General features: G+C 46.9%; 6 protein-coding genes across 6 annotated transcripts; 4 read left to right on the top strand and 2 right to left on the bottom strand.

Moving 5' to 3' along the window:
* Positions 1 to 397: 397 nt before the first annotated feature.
* Positions 398 to 3506, top strand: GGS25DRAFT_223786 (glycoside hydrolase family 3 protein). Its single transcript, XM_049256989.1, has 9 exons — positions 398 to 666; positions 720 to 802; positions 866 to 1029; positions 1085 to 1218; positions 1281 to 1369; positions 1422 to 1525; positions 1585 to 1714; positions 1767 to 1933; positions 1984 to 3506. The coding sequence occupies exons 1-9, from the start codon at positions 537 to 539 to the stop codon at positions 3344 to 3346; spliced, it is 2364 nt and encodes a 787-aa protein (XP_049117610.1). The 5' UTR covers positions 398 to 536; the 3' UTR covers positions 3347 to 3506.
* A 142-nt stretch (positions 3507 to 3648) lies between these two features.
* GGS25DRAFT_223780 (uncharacterized protein) lies at positions 3649 to 5582 on the top strand. Its single transcript, XM_049256988.1, has one exon. The coding sequence runs from the start codon at positions 4076 to 4078 to the stop codon at positions 5321 to 5323; it is 1248 nt and encodes a 415-aa protein (XP_049117609.1). The 5' UTR covers positions 3649 to 4075; the 3' UTR covers positions 5324 to 5582.
* Positions 5583 to 6631: 1049 nt separating this feature from the next.
* GGS25DRAFT_530719 (uncharacterized protein) lies at positions 6632 to 8702 on the bottom strand (the record flags this gene model as incomplete). The annotated part of the gene is made up of 7 exons (XM_049265416.1): positions 6632 to 7039; positions 7094 to 7415; positions 7481 to 7702; positions 7759 to 7967; positions 8081 to 8190; positions 8274 to 8517; positions 8588 to 8702. The coding sequence occupies 7 exons, from the start codon at positions 8700 to 8702 to the stop codon at positions 6861 to 6863; spliced, it is 1401 nt and encodes a 466-aa protein (XP_049117608.1). The 3' UTR covers positions 6632 to 6860.
* An 859-nt stretch (positions 8703 to 9561) lies between these two features.
* GGS25DRAFT_513851 (ribosomal protein L6) lies at positions 9562 to 10418 on the top strand (the record flags this gene model as incomplete). The annotated part of the gene is made up of 2 exons (XM_049262922.1): positions 9562 to 9961; positions 10051 to 10418. The coding sequence occupies 2 exons, from the start codon at positions 9562 to 9564 to the stop codon at positions 10416 to 10418; spliced, it is 768 nt and encodes a 255-aa protein (XP_049117607.1).
* A 111-nt stretch (positions 10419 to 10529) lies between these two features.
* Positions 10530 to 11591, bottom strand: GGS25DRAFT_520435 (3(2),5-bisphosphate nucleotidase HAL2; the record flags this gene model as incomplete). Its single annotated transcript, XM_049263880.1, has 1 exon — positions 10530 to 11591. One exon carries the CDS (start codon positions 11589 to 11591, stop codon positions 10530 to 10532), a length of 1062 nt encoding a protein of 353 aa, XP_049117606.1.
* Positions 11592 to 12356: 765 nt separating this feature from the next.
* Positions 12357 to 14472, top strand: GGS25DRAFT_485524 (zf-C3HC-domain-containing protein). Its single transcript, XM_049260554.1, has 2 exons — positions 12357 to 13349; positions 13405 to 14472. The coding sequence occupies exons 1-2, from the start codon at positions 12635 to 12637 to the stop codon at positions 14271 to 14273; spliced, it is 1584 nt and encodes a 527-aa protein (XP_049117605.1). The 5' UTR covers positions 12357 to 12634; the 3' UTR covers positions 14274 to 14472.
* Positions 14473 to 15940: the final 1468 nt, after the last annotated feature.

The raw sequence follows: 15940 nt of genomic DNA, 5'->3' as shown, positions 1-15940 counted from the left end.
AGACCATCAATTTATGTAATGACATCGGATGAACCCCAAATATCAAGTATCCTTGTATCATATCCAAGTTGGGGAACATCAAAGTCTCTTTGCTCTTTTTTCTTTTTTTCATCTAAGATGTCCCCCACATTCCCCAACTCTCTGTCGTGATTGACGCTCCCCATTGCTAGATTGTTAACCTTAGTCCTTTCCCTTGTCCGCCCAGTTCTCTTTCGTCTCCATAAATTACCATGTATGTACTGTTGTTCTTGCATCATCACCGGTCGATGGTTCAAGAGAAGGTCCGAATGGAATTTGATGACCCCTCATGGCTTTCATGGGCGAGAGCCAGGTAGTGTCCAGTGCCTAGTAGCTACCTGGACGTGGCAACGACATCGGAATATTTTACGATGTGCATCATTCAATGTTGTTATACCATGGAACGATACCGAGGTACCAGGTAGGTAAGTAGGTATACATATAATGTGAAGTGATCGCCTCACATCTTTTCTCCTTCTCATCAACTCATCCGGTGTTGTCGACTTTGACTCTATACAATGGTGTCAACTTCTCTATACGTCTTGAGTGGCTTGACCGCTTTGGGTGGCAGCATCGGTGCTGCTGCTCAGTCTATCATCACTGATGATACGACCTTCTATGGCCATTCACCGCCAGTATACCCATCTCGTGAGTAGAATAACACTTATAAAAAAACAAAAACAAAACTAACAACTTCAAAGCCAATGGCACTGGTTTTGGTGATTGGGCAGAGTCATACGATAAAGCACGAGCATTTGTAGCTCAATTGACTCTAGAAGAAAAGGTGGGATACATATCACCTTAGGATAGTTGAAATACCATCATGTCTGACCCCAATACTCTATAGGTTAATCTTACCGGCGGTATTGTAGCAGACAGTATCTGCTCCGGTATCATTCCCCCAATCGAAAGGCTCAACTTCACTGGCCTCTGTCTAAGTGACGCCGGCAATGGAGTGCGAACTACAAACTTCGTAACGAGTTGGGCTGCAGGTATCTCAGTTGGAGCAAGGTGAGATTACCCAACCTACATGCATAAAAAATGATTAGCTAAAGGATTTACTTAGCTGGAACCGCGAATTGGCTCATGAGAGAGCAGTTGCGATGGCTGGCGAATTTCGAGAGAAGGGTGTCAACATTGCCCTCGGGCCTGTAGTAGGTCCCCTAGGCCGTATTGCAACGAGTGGAAGAAACTGGGAAGGTAAGTTACCTAGAATAAGCCCCCTTACTGTGATCATTCTTCTTACTAATCATCTTCGATAGGCTTCTCAAACGACCCCTATTTGTGTGGGTCTCTCGCTGCCGACACCGTCAAGGGTATGCAGTCAGTGGGAGTCTCAACGAGTACCAAGGTAATGGCAATGTCCTCTTTTACACACTAACAGGTAGCTAACGCTCTTCCAGCATTTCATTGCCAATGAGCAAGAAAGAAACAGAAACCCCGAGGGCAACGTCACTGCTGTATCATCCAACATTGACGACAAGACACTTCACGAACTATACCTCTGGTATGTGTACCACATGAGATGGCATCCACCGAGTTACTTCCAGCTAACATTTCAGCCAGGCCCTTCCAAGATGCTGTAAAAGCTGGCACTGTGAACATCATGTGTTCATACAACCGAATCAACAATAGTTACGGCTGCGCCAACAGCAAAACGCAAAACGGAATTCTCAAGACCGAATTAGGTTTCCAGGTACGTAAAATCGGATGATCTACTTAAGAAAGGAGGCTAACAAGTACGCCAGGGTTTCGTTGTATCTGATTGGTATGCCCAGCACTCGGGTGTTGCCTCAGCATTGGCAGGCTTAGACATGGTTATGCCGTTCGGCAGTGATTTCTGGGGCGCAAACCTGACACTGGCCGTAAACAATGGGTCGGTCCCGGAGCACAGGCTAGACGATATGGCAACCAGGTAATATCTCCATGAAGTTTTCGGTACGGACACGAGCTAACACAGAACAGAATATTGGCTACGTGGTATAAGATGGGCCAGGACGAGGGATTCCCAGCTGTGGGACAAGGAATGCCTATAGACCTCACGGTGCCCCATCAACGAGTCATTGCAAAGAATCCAAAAAACAAGGGCACCCTGCTAAAGGGAGCGATTGAAGGTCATGTCCTTGTCAAGAACATCAACAATGCGCTGCCTCTAAAATCGCCCAAGCTAATCTCCTTATATGGATATTCAGCCAAATCCTTCGACGCATACAACCCTACTGCCGAGGGGGCCTGGAACCGGGGAACAGAATCACTAGGACCTCAAGATGTGATCCCGATCCCAGGTACCAAAGATGAAGCGATACACTCCCAGATTGCCGCGAACGGCACATTAATCAGTGGTGGCGGATCAGGTGCAAACCAGCCGGCATATGTCAGCTCTCCGTATGAGGCTTTGAGCCAACGTGCCTATGACGATGACTCGAGCTTGTGGTGGGACTTCCACAGTGGCAACCCTCAAGTTGACCAATCTTCCGATGCTTGCATCGTCATTGGCAATGCTTATGCTTCGGAGTCGTGGGACAGGGTTGGACTACACGATGACTACACCGACGCCCTCATCACCAACGTCGCTGCCAACTGCAGCAACACAATTGTAGTGTTCCACAACGCAGGTGTACGACTCGTCGATCAGTTCATTGACCACCCCAACGTAACGGCACTTATCTTTGCCCATCTTCCTGGGCAAGATTCTGGTCGGGCCCTTGCATCCATTCTATACGGCGATGTCAACCCTTCGGGCAAATTGCCGTACTCAGTGCCACGCAACGAGTCAGACTATGGACCGATCCAAAATGAGACCCGACCTGACGGAATCTACGAGCTATTCCCTCAGTCCGACTTCGAAGAGGGTATCTTCATCGACTACAGGGCATTTGACGCCAAGAACATAACCCCCAGATATGAATTTGGATTTGGTTTGAGCTACACTACTTTCAATTTCACAGACCTCCAGATCTCCAATGTTGAGGATGCCGACACCTCTGAGTATCCCACAAAGGACATCATCGAGGGTGGTCAGGAGGATCTATGGGATATCGTAGCCAAAGTCTCTGCGACAGTCACGAATACTGGCGAGGTAGCTGGTGCTGAAGTAGCTCAGCTCTACATTGCCATCCCCAACGGTCCCGTGAAGCAGCTGCGTGGATTCGAGAAGCCAGTTCTGGAGCCTGGTGAATCTGCCACTGTTGACTTTGAGCTAACACGGCGAGATCTGAGCAACTGGGACGTCGTTGCTCAAAAATGGCAGCTGCAAAAGGGCGACTACGGAGTCTTTGTTGGCTCAAGTAGCCGAGACTTGCCTCTGACTGGATCACTTACGATATAAGGTTCTTAGAACCTGGTACAGGCAGGCAATCGATATATTCTCGATGTCTTAGTTGTTAAGGATCTATCGCAATGAGGCGTGATTAGTTCCCCCTATTAATTAATATAATTAATAATCATAACATTTGTCCTCTTCAAATCTACTCACCTACCAATCTAACCGTGTGTCTACCTACTATATGTAATGATACTAAAACTTATCAGCCATTAATCTTTCAGCTAATTTTCCTATCTAACATCAAAATTGTGGGTATATAATGCCAACGTCATGTTGAAACTTGCGATGATAGGTACATTGTTCCGAACCACCCCCACCCCCTTTTCACCAATACCGGGTGATGGGGCCCAACCAAAAGTTCCGGACCCGGCGATTCGGGGCGTATGACGGATCCGATTAGGCAAGGAAGAACGTTCCCGATCCACAGGTTCCAGAGTTGGCACGTTGTCTTGCTCCAATCCTTTGCTTTTGTGCTTGACTCGTACCCCGATAATTATTTCACCCCCGCTCGCAAGAAGCGTGGCAGTCGTGCGATGGTGCAGGTAGGAAAGAGGCACAAAATTTAATTGCTTTTTGTCGTAATCTCTCTGTCTTCTGTTCTCTCCCCTTTCTTCTTCCATGTGGTAATACATCTTTTGTTTCTTACCTACCTAATCCAGACAGGTAGATAGGTAAATGCCTACATTATAGGTACCTAAGATAGATAGAGCAAACACAGTACATAGAATATACATGGAGATACTTCACCAATCCAACACCTCCACCACCCCTTCCCCCGATGGCGGCTTCTTCTCCAACGGCATCATGCCGGACGCCGCGGCCTTCCCCCCCTGGCGCACCCTCATCCCCACCGCCATCATCGCCTACCTAACCCTCGTGCAGCTCCTCCGCTTCCGCGCGCTCCGGGCCATCGAGCACAAGTACGCCGCCTACCTCGCGGACCCGTACCGGCTCACCTACCAGCAGGCCGGCGAGATCATGCGGCTGCACCAGCTGCGCGACACCCCCTTCCTCTTCTACTTCGGCACGCAGTGGGCGCTCGTGAAGTCGTACGGCATGGCGACCGGCACCCCCCTGCTCGTGCAGACGCGGCAGCTGTGCGACCGCCAGCGCGTCGGCAGGAGGGCAGAGGACACGGCGGTGCTGCTCATCGAGCTGCTGATCGGGGACCTGGACTCTGAGCGGGGCCGCGTCGCGACAGCGCGCCTCAACTGGCTGCACGCGCGGCACGGCGCGCGCATCCGCGCGGGGGACTACGTGCACACGCTCGCGCTCTTCGTGCTCGAGCCCGCGCGCTGGATCGACCGCTACGAGTGGCGGCCCCTGTCCCGCCTCGAGCGCGTCGCCTACCTCGTGTACTGGCGCGAGCTCGCGCGGCGCATGGGCTTCGGGCCCCTCGTCCCCGACACGCTCGAGGCGCTCGAGCAGTGGAAGGCCGCCTACGAGGCCGAGCACATGTACTTCATCCCCGAGAACCGCATCGTGGCCGAGGCCACGGTCGAGCTGTTCCTCCGCGGCGTCCCGGGGTTCCTCCACGGGCTTGCAAGGAGCCTGTTCGTCTCCTTCATCGACGAGAAGCCCGTCCGCGACGCCCTGGGCTTCCCCGACCCCCCGGCGTGGGCGACGGCGCTGACGGCGGGGGGGTTCTGGGTGCGCGGGTTTGTGGTGCGGTATTTTTTCCTGCCGCGCGCGGCGCCGCTTGATCCGCTGGCGAGGAGGGCGGAGGATGGGAGGTTGTATCGGGACCCGAAGTATGTGGGTTTCGAGCCGTGGTACGTGGCGGATACGTGGTACAATAGGCTGACGCTGTGGCTGTCGTCGGGGGGCAGGTCGAAGGGCCCGGGGGGCAAGGGGTATGTACCCGAGGAGCTGGGGCCGGCGGGGTTCGAGAAGTTGGGGAGGGAGGAGGTGTTGAGGCAGGCGGAGGCGATGAAGGGGTTTGTGGGGGGCGAGGGGTGTCCGCTGGGCTTTGGGCTGTGAGGTGGTGGTTGTCTGGCGTGGATTGCCTGGGTACTTTACTACTGAGATGTCTACCAAATACATAAACTGCCCAGGTATATAGGTTCACTCTCCCTCTAAGCAATTGGATACTCAAGGTACTATTTTGAAATGAAGTTGTCATATAAATATACTCTTACCGTAGCCCCTTTATTTTCCTTCATTTTGTCACGTCGATGATAACCTGACCGTTAAAAAAGATGAGACCGAGACATGGGAATAGGGGTATTTTGAGAAGAATCTCCGGAGTTTTGAAGGTCTCATATTTCAGATGCTAGGAACCTGCTACTACTTATATTTTTACAGTAAGCTGATGAGCTTCCAGTACCAGCCCCCCTTTTCTTTGCCGCTATACGACCCAGCGAGTCGGGTTGCAGACAGCGGTAGCACAGCTGTATCAGCCTTAGCTTATATGCCTCAGCTTTGTAACTCGCTACCTACCCTAGGTAGTAGTCGATGGTACCAGTGTATAGGTGATGGCAATAGAACCCTCATCACGAGAATAACCTGGGTATAGCAGGCACACGCTGAGCTCGACTACCTGCCTACGTTAGGGGGTTGGGCCCGAGTACCTAGTATATAAAGCACGAAGACTCACCGAACTCATCTCAGACCAATCACCAATCACTTACTCACACACTCATCATCCCATCATCAAGAAGAGCAACCCTTAACAACCTACTAACACAAACCCACCTAAGCATCATCAAATCATCCCTCCCTCAAGATGAAGAACAACCCCTCCCCCCCTCACCATCATCGCCGCCACCGTAACCCTCGCATCCGCCAACGGCGTGATAAACCTCTTCTCCAACAGCGGCTGCATCGGCACCGTGTCCTCGGACTCCTACACGCCCCCCGCCGAACTGCAACGGCGGCTGTGCTCAGGGCTCGTGGGAGAGCGTGCAGGAGGTCGAGCAGGATGAGGGGTTTGGTTTGCGAGTGCCTAAATTTGATATAACCTACAGAAAGAAAGGCAGTTCTTGTATAGGTAATTCTGAAAGGGGGCCTTGGAATGGAGACTAATAGGTATCTTGTTTCTTTTAACCTGCTAGTCACCGTGTACACGGACAGCAGCTGCAGCGTCGGTGCTGTGGCCTTGAGGCCCGGGGAGTGCGTTTCTAGTGGCTGGCAGTCGTTTTCGTATGACTGTGGGAGCTAGGGATAATCGAATCCTACCTAATGTACTTACCTATGCAGGCTCACATCTGTTCTAGAATAACTCATTTATCATAAGGGGGCACAAAGAACAAAAGAGCCCGGTTAGGATAGCAGAAGCTATAATCGATAATTTATTTCAAAGCTAGCTAAGCAAGGCTGGAGATGATCTTGTTGGCATCTCCATATTTCCAGTGTCTGGAATTCCGAGTAGGTGCCCATTTAGTATAGGGCAAGCAATATGTTAATGGATATATCAAGCATTGTAACCCCCCAAAATCCTCAAAAGCCATGATAAATATGTTACCAAGTCGCATTCTCTTCCTGCTCTACTCTCTAGCAGAATTCATGCTGTAATCATCTAGATATCTTGAGATACCTCAGTATCGTTGTCAGTTCCGGCACGAGTGTCGTCAGTGTCGTTAGCGGGAGAGGAGCCTCCCCAAGTAGATAAAAAGCCAGAAACCCCCGGGACTTGAATAGAAGAAAGACTCGAGTGAACTGATTGGAAAGACGATAACGTAAAACCAGCAAATTCACCTTGAAATATATTAGTAAGGCACATTTCCAATGAAGCGAATACTAGGAGCATACCTAAGGTAACCAGGACAACGTTTCTCGTCACAGAAGGTGGAAGACCATAAGAGCCCAATACGAGTGAAACGGCCGGGCACCAAACGTACGGCCACCAGGATGAGAGGGGGGATTGTCTGTAGAATGAATCACTGACGTAAGCTGCAGACACAGCCGTATCCTCCAGGGTCTCTTGAATATCGACTGAGACGTTCTGTACTTGTTCCAGAGTGCTTTCAAGTTGTTCCAGTTTTGTCATGGTATCTTGTATGATAGCAGCTGTTTCTTGCGCGTCCTGATTTAGACTGAGATGTGTGGTCTCCAATGTATCCCTCAGAAGCTCCTATAATTTCGTTAATTAGTCAATTCCATACTCAGTACTCAAAGAGACATCACGATAAGACATACGAGTTCGGTTTGAAATTGTACCAAAGATTGCGCAATGGATGCGAACCTTTCCAGTCCTGCGTTTGCAACAGATTCGATATTTTGATTGGCTACCTCCACCGATCGTTCATGGGCTGATTTCATTCGAGCTTGGTCTTCAAGAGCATTCTTAAGACCTTCTTCATACATTCTCTGCATCTTGAATGTATTCTCCTGTTGTGCGCGGAGTGCATCAGTGTTCTCCTAGAGCAGGTTAATACTTAAGAGACACATCAACCAAGCCAAGGAATGATAGATACCTTTAGCATACGAGCAAGCGGCTCTGTCATATTGTTGTTCCTTGCTTCCATGTCGGCCCACGCATCTTCTAGGTTTTGAAAAAATTTGTCGGTTGCAGCCTGAAGTTGTGACTCGTGTTGTTGTGAGGCTCTCTCGCCCTCTTTTTCAAGGCCACTTGTGAATTTTTCAACAATATCCACAAGGTGTTTGAAACGGCGGATGTCCTCGGCTGTGACGAATTAGTGATAAATCAATCCCAACATGCACGGAGACTCGCATACCTTTCTCGCTTTCTAATCTAGCACTTTCACAATACCCCAAAGCTTTATGGCGATAACTAACCCAGGTATTCTATGCCGAAGAAGAATCGCTCAAGCCAGAGAGGCAGGACTTGATTTCCGCGGAAGAGACATGCAAATGGCCAAAGTTCTGAACCGGAAGTTGGCTCAAGACTGGTTCGCGAAAGTTTGCACATCGGTGGGGAATCTCAAAGTTGCCTCTCTCCAGATCACAGATAGCTAGGCCTATTGCATACGAATCAACGAAATCTCTAACCAGTCTGCCACTGGTAGTAAGAATCGTCGCCTCATTCTTGGTTCCTAGAAGCTCGCAGTTGTTCGCCAAGATCCGTGCAGCGGATTGTTGGCACAAAGGCTCGAATTCAAGTTCTCGCAATTCATGGCGAGCGACCTCGTAGAGACTTGGAGATTGAGATCCGTGCTCCTGAAATTGTGAAATGCTACCGTCTGTAGCATCTGCGTGGGCGAAGTCTTTTGTCTCTAGTAATCGATCAATGCATAAGCCTTAGTTCAGAATATTCCGTTGTAAGTGGCATTTATGGCACCTTACCTGAACTTGATCGTTGTCCACTGCGCCAAGAGAGACCGTTGACGACACAGGCATGAATTGGCATGAGAAATGCGGCGATTCTCACCCAACCTACAACACCCCATGTGTTCTTCATTGTATCTGTTTGCGACCACCTTGAGAGGTGGAGGACGAGGCAGTGAAGAATATTGGGCAGGTTAGTTGAAAGATGGAACGGAGAAAAGAAGTAAGAATGAATAAAAAATATGAAGAAAAGATGATGAGGCAGAAGGCAGGAAATGGCTTTCTAGAAATGGGATCGGGAAAGGACCGGCGCAACTAGAAAGAGTGAAGTCTTGAAATCCCACTTCAATTGAATATCAGAACGACGTTCAAACGATAAAACCGTTATAACCTTTCACAGAATACGAAAATTTGGGACCATTCTACTTAATAGTATGGAAACTTTTTCGTCTTGTTTCTGATCGAAGTTGAAGGTCAAGGAAGATTAAAAACATTTTGATTCCTATGGATTTTCTTCTTTAAATACTCTACACAGTATAGACCACAGAACATATCTGTACCTAGTACTGTGCACCTAGTAATTATACATGGCTTTTATTACACTTGAGGCAACTACCTACCATAAATGCAGGGTAAACAAGGCAAGAACGCGGCGGTCTTGGTGTAGATACCTACATCTTACGGAAGGAGTTAGGGGGGTCTGTGGATGGAAATATCGGTTATAGTTAGTGAAATAATCATCTTATAATTGCATATTTGATGTTATGTCGTTCCTTCCTTCTCGATTAACTTATGTAAGGTTAGATAACTAGCTCGATAATACTAATACTGTAGCCCCACGTGATCTTTACCCCAGTCTTTTTCCTGCATCTGCCAAGCATTTCGCAGCTTTTGAGTTTCTAGCAATGGAAATTCCATTTTCTTTGGAAATTCCAAATTCAAGCTCCGCAGCCAATATATTCTGCGGCAGGAACCCCTCTCAAAAGCTCACGATGCTGGCACCAAGTAGAAGAAAGGTGCTCGGAAGAGCCCTTTCAAGCCCTGCCGCTGCTGCCACTTCCGTCACACTTCCAGCATTCCTCGTGCCCGCCTTTCAAACCACCGCATCGCCCCGGCGCCAATTTTCCAACACCTCCAGCCGCCCCTCAAAGCTCGGCAGAACCCCGATATCGATCCCGCCCACCGTCGAGCTGGCCATCAGCGAGCCCAGGGTCAAGAAGGACGTGACCACGTATCTCAGGGTAGCGAAGCGGACGGTTACCGTGACGGGCCCGCTGGGCAAGCTCGAGCTTGAGATTCCGCAATTCCTCACCATCCACCACGACGAGACGGCGAGGAGGGCGCAGGTCAGCATTGAGAATGCCGAGATCACGCAGCAGATGGAGATGTGGGGTATGTACACCTCACCACACCACACCACACTATATACTACTCCGATCCATAATCTTGGGTTTTGTGGACTGACTCTAGGACGAAACTAGGAACCACCTGGGCGTACCTCAACCGATACATCATCGGCGTGTCCGAAGGCTACACTGCCATCCTGCGATTGGTGGGTGTAGGTTACAGGGCGACCGTCGAGGAGCGACCTAGGAAGGAGGAATACCCGGGACAGAAATTCGTGTGCGTGAAGCTGGGTTTTACGCACCCGGTGGAGGAGCCAGTGCCCCTGGGAGTGAAGGCCAGCACGCCGCAGCCGACGAGAATTCTGCTCGAGGGCATCGACAAGGAAGTGGTCATGTCCTTCGCGGCGCGGATACGTAAGTGGAGACGACCTGAGCCGTACAAGGGGAAGGGTATATTCATAAACGACGAGACGATCAAGCTCAAGCAGAAGAAGATCAAATAGATGATGATCAGGAATATGATGGTATTCATATTACAGTCCATGTACTATCGACGGCAGATACCCGGTCAAAAAAAGATTTGTACTTTTATTCTATCTGTGATGTACAGAGGTCTATTTATTAGAGAGGACTTCCTGGACTGCCTTGAGAACTTGTGGGTGGGCAGCAGCCGGTGCTGCGATGACACCCTTGTTGTTTGCGAGTGTTCGTCCCACAGTGAAGTCTAGCGGCTTGCCCTGGATATCGGTTACAGCGCCGCCGGCTTCGCGGACAATAAGGTCACCCGCAGCATGATCCCAAATCTTCTCTTGGTAAGACGCACTCACAGGTAATCGCAAGTAGATATCACCAGCACCTCGTGCAATAGAAGCATACTTGGCCTGCGAGTCCATCCTCACACTAGGATTTGTGATGCCCAGCAGCTTTGCAATCTCGGCCTGGTCTCCATGCGCCGAGTGGCCCGCCTCCACGCTCTCGCAGAACGTCGCGGCCGAGAGATCGTCGATGGCTTTCATAGATATGCTCTTCTCGCGAGCCAAAGACCCAGTGGTCAACGGGCGGCTCGTGGCTCCCTGGCCTAGTACGCCCGAGAATAATACACCCCTGCCTATATCAGTCTGCCCTGACTCCATGCTTCCCGACAACGGAGCAGCATCGTCAATGGGTAAGTTGGGGCAGCCTAAGACTCCAACCTTGACGTCTCCATCCACCATCAAGGCGAGACACACGGCATACTGCCCCCCGCGCAGGAAGCCCTTGGTGCCGTCAATAGGGTCAATAGCCCATATGCGACCCTTGGCACCTCCTTTGCTGTTACCGTAGTCGATCATAGTCAACATAGTCTCCTCGTCGCTGATCTCGCCACCCAGTAAGCCTTCGGCCTCGGGGTCGGAGAGCTGCGTAGTCTTGACCAGGTCCCAGATCGTCTGCTTCAGTTTTTCATCCTGGCGAAGCTGGGCAGCCTCCTCCTCGGCGACGATCTCGTCGTCGGGGAAGTTGGCCTTGAGGGCGCTGATGATGAGGGCCTGGGCGCCGAAGTCGCCGATGGTGACGGGCGACTTGTCGTCTTTGGACACGGTGCCCTTGGCCTTCTCGTGGAAGACTCGCTTGGTCAGGATGGAGGCGCGCTGGACGGCGAGCTGGGCCACCTCGAGCTCTTTAGTATATGACGACATAGTTGTCGGATTTTTGGTGGTGGCAGGGATGATGGAGAATTGGTGGTGAGGGATAGGGATGTGGGTGCCAGGGGAGGAGAGGTGGCGGGACAGTGAGGCAAGGCGGGGCAAAGCTCGAAATAAAGACACAGCCAGGATCACAGCAAAAAGGGACGATATGAGAAGAAAAGAAGGGGATTTTGTGAGAAAAGAAGTGTTTTTATTGTGTTTAGTCTTCATGCGGAGCCGGTGATAGAGTTTTGTTCAGCTGCGTTACGTATTAAGTACATTAGTATATTTACTCAGTACTTGATCTTAAGTACCTCCAAGGCTGCTCATCACTCTTGCTCTTGTTGCAAAATTGAATTTGACTACAGCGTTACTACCCTGGATATGTACTTGTATTGTACCTTAGGTAGGGCAGCTCATCACGCTAATGCTGGCGTCCGAGAACACTCTGCCATGTGCAGCATGTGGTAGGCAGCGATAGCCTTTATTTTAGTGGATATCCCCTAAACAATCACAGTTACAGTTGGTCTATGCAGGCAATCGGGACCCAATTCCCAGCTTGTCGATCCTCCGACGGCCGCGGGTGTATCTCAATGTTTTTTTTTTCCTCTACAATGTTACGTGCATACTACCTAGTAGATACATATGTAGGTACAGAGCTATGCTGTATGACGATTCCAGCTACGAAGTATTGTACAAAGAAACAAAAACAATGTAAGTATTTCATCCTTCCAACATTCTTAATTCAGCCAACATGTGTACAACATAACGCAACAACATCATTGAAATACCTAATCTGTATGTGATCTTATCAACTTAATTCCCAACTACATCTCACAACTTGCATACATGTTCAGTGCTTACCTACCAACCCAAATTATAGTACTACCATAGTATGTAAACACAAAGAACAAGGACTAGCAGAGGAAGTAGAGCCAATCCTTTTGCCATATTTGCTGGTAGTTCTCTAAAATCCTTACTGGAAATTGAATACTACCTAAGTACCTACCTACCCTGCTACGCCGGCAGCTTAGCACTCATTCAGCTTGCCCGCCATGAATACCACCAAGCGTAAATTCAATGCCTTGTTACAAGGGATCGGCGCGAAGTCGACCCCGTCGGCAGCGCCAGCGCCAGCGCCAGTGTCAGCGTCAGGTAAGCAAAACAATAGTACTTCAAACTCAGCGCCAGTGATTCGACCATCAACTCCAACCTCGACTTCATACCTAGCCGACACAACTACTCCAAACAAAACAATGGCTCCTTCCAGCATACCTACGACTCCAAGCGAAATCCTTACTAAGCGCCGGCGCGTGGGCGTACTCGAAACCACAACGGCAAATGAGAAAACAGGCAGCACTGCCATTTCGAACATTATACTAAAGAAATGGACGCCAGGTGGCAGCGCGGCCTCTCCTAGTAAAGGAACAAAGACCAACGAGCCACCGAAGTACTGCCCTGGTGATCGCGACGAGTTAATAAGGCGCCTCGCGACATTCCAAGAGCTGACAGAATGGACCCCGAAGCCCGACAAGGTCAACGAAATTGAATGGGCAAAACGAGGCTGGGTTTGCCACGGAAAAGAACGTGTGCAGTGCACATTATGCCACAAAGAGCTGGTAGTGAGGACCAGCAAGGAACAAGTAGACGGCAAGGAGGTCACCGTAAAACTCGGGTCCGATATCGAGGAGGCCTTGGTCAAGAGATTCGTCGATTTGATTGTTGATGCGCACCAAGAAGATTGTTTATGGAGAAAACGTGGCTGCGACGGTAAGGTCCTTACAACTTCTCATAATGCTCTCTATACTAATTCGAGAATGATAAGATTCTCTCCTCAGACTACCTCTAGCGAGCCCTCCAGCTGCTTTGGCCGCTTTACGTCAGCGATACGATGAGCTTTGCGCCCGGCAGTCTTTTCTGCCATACCTCTTCAACTTACGTCTGCCAGCAAACCTTGATTTACAGGCTACCAAATCTCAACTAAGTCCAACGTTCTTTACCGAACCACCGCCGCCTAGTACGAGCCCTACAGCACCCAATGATGTGGCTGTTGCCCTGGCTCTTGCCGGTTGGCAAGGTCTCATGAATCCACGAGTGGGCCCAGTACCAAACTCGGCGACTTGTGCTACATGTCTACGTCGTCTAGGTCTATGGATGTTCAAGAGCAAGGAGGTAGATGATGCGGGAAATATCCTGGTTCCAGCACCGATGGACTATCTCGATCCCGTACGCGAACACCGGTTCTTTTGTCCTTGGCGAAATGCCACGGTACAGCACAATCCAGGTGCAAAGAAAGCGGACAACAAAACTGCTTGGGAAGTGCTCACTGTGACGATCAAGAATCATGCCTACCTTCGTGCACAGTCAGAGAAGAGTACTCTTCGTAGCATTCTTCATCGCCCTGCGGCATCCCTCCCAGCCACGCCAATGAAGGGAACACAGAAAGGAGGAAATGGTGGTCCACCAACACCGGGGTCTGAGGCTGTGGATGACGAGGATGAAGACAACACAGCTAGAGACCTAAAGGATAAGGAACGATGGGCGCGATTAAGGAGAGTAAAGAGCTTGTTCGATACGAAGAATGGCAAGAAGCTACGACGTGAGTCTTCTCGACATGGTACTGAGTCAAGGCCTCCCACTTCGCATTCACGACAAGCAAGTATGCCACCTGAGACATCGACCCCTAAGAAATAAGGAGGCAGCCCAGGTAGTTGGGAAGGTAGCGAGGTAGATAAAGATGATTTGTCAAGAGTTGGGTAATATTAAGCGGTATGGTTCAGCAGGCGTTTCCTCTTACCGCTGGGTTATAGTCGTTATCTGGATACCCATTGTAATAATATCTCGGAGTCTCTCTTCAATGAAATAATCTAATTGATATGGTTGATTTTCAAAACCACCGCGCGCTTCCATTGATGATGATCACTACCCCTTTATTAGAAGGGTTTCTTTCAGTCGATGACATTCTCATGTTAACTTGTCTGATAAATCCATTGAGAATGACTATGTAAGATTATGTTCATTTGCGGGTATTAACAAGACTCTTTGTAATGTAAGCATCCAGGCAGCCAGGCTGGCATAAGGGATGTGATAAACGACATAGAAAAGATCTATTAGTTTTAAATAGATTATTATATTAAAAGAGAAAAAAGGTTTAAGACCAATCTTTATAAGATAAGTCTTTTATTTATATCCTTTTATCTTATTTATAATAGATAATATTTACTATAATATTTATTAAAGGGGATATAAGTTAAGCAAGCGATTCGTTTTTTAAGATATAATATTATGATAATATAATAAGAAAAGTCTTAAACCATATAATAAAGTTTAATATTTTTAAAGAAAATTTTGCAATTTTTAGCAAAAAAAAAAAAAAATAAAAAAAAATAATAAAAGTCTTAAAAGAAAAGAAAACGAAACATTAATAAAGGAAATTTTAATAAATAAAATAATAATAAAAAAAATTATAATAAAAGAAAAAAAAAAGGTAAAAATATAAATAAATGAAATTATTAATAAAGGAAAAAATAAATAAAAGAAAATTATAAAGATATAATTATAAAGGAAATAAAAATTATAAAAATATAATTATAAAAGAAATATAAAAATATAAATATAAACGTTTTTTTTTTTTTTTATTTATTTATTTTTTTTCCTTTTTAACCTTTTTTTTTATAATTATAATTATAAGGATAAAATTAACTTATTATCCGTTTAAAAATAATCCGTTTAAGGGGAAAAATGTTTAAAATAATTTTTATAATATGTTATTTTTCTAATAATAAATTTATTTAAATTATGGAATTAATATAAAAATTATTTAATTTATATTTTTACGATAAAAGGTTTCATTTATTTTTTTTAAAATTTCAAGGTTTTATTATTAAGTTATTAAATTAATTTTTAATTAAGAAAAATTTTATTTTATTATTTTACAAATAACGTATTAATAAGCTTAAATTTTCTAAAGGGTATTTTTATTTAAATGTTTTAATTAATAGGTTTTTATAAAAAATCTTATATAATAAAAATTTAATATTTTTCATATATTAACGGTTTACATTTATTATTATTTTTATTAATTAAAATATTTATATTAGAATATCATTAAAGGAAAATAAGGAATATAAGTTAGTTATATAATGATTAATAATGTGTGATTATGTGATATGATTACGCATTTAAGTAAATTTATTTAAATAGCCGTTTATAATAGTTTTTTTTTATTTTTTAAATATTAATATAGTTATATATCATGTGTTTAATATCTTACCTAACGTTATTATAACGTAGCAGTGTATATATTATTATTTATTATTATATTATAATATATAATATATATTCGATAAACCTTATCCACC

The sequence above is a fragment of the Hypoxylon fragiforme genome (genome assembly GCF_022984875.1).
Source record: "Hypoxylon fragiforme strain CBS 206.31 chromosome Unknown GGS25scaffold_4, whole genome shotgun sequence".
Lineage (NCBI taxonomy): Eukaryota > Fungi > Ascomycota > Sordariomycetes > Xylariales > Hypoxylaceae > Hypoxylon > Hypoxylon fragiforme.
Note: the sequence above shows the minus strand (reverse complement) of the source record. Positions and strands in the feature narration are given on the sequence as shown.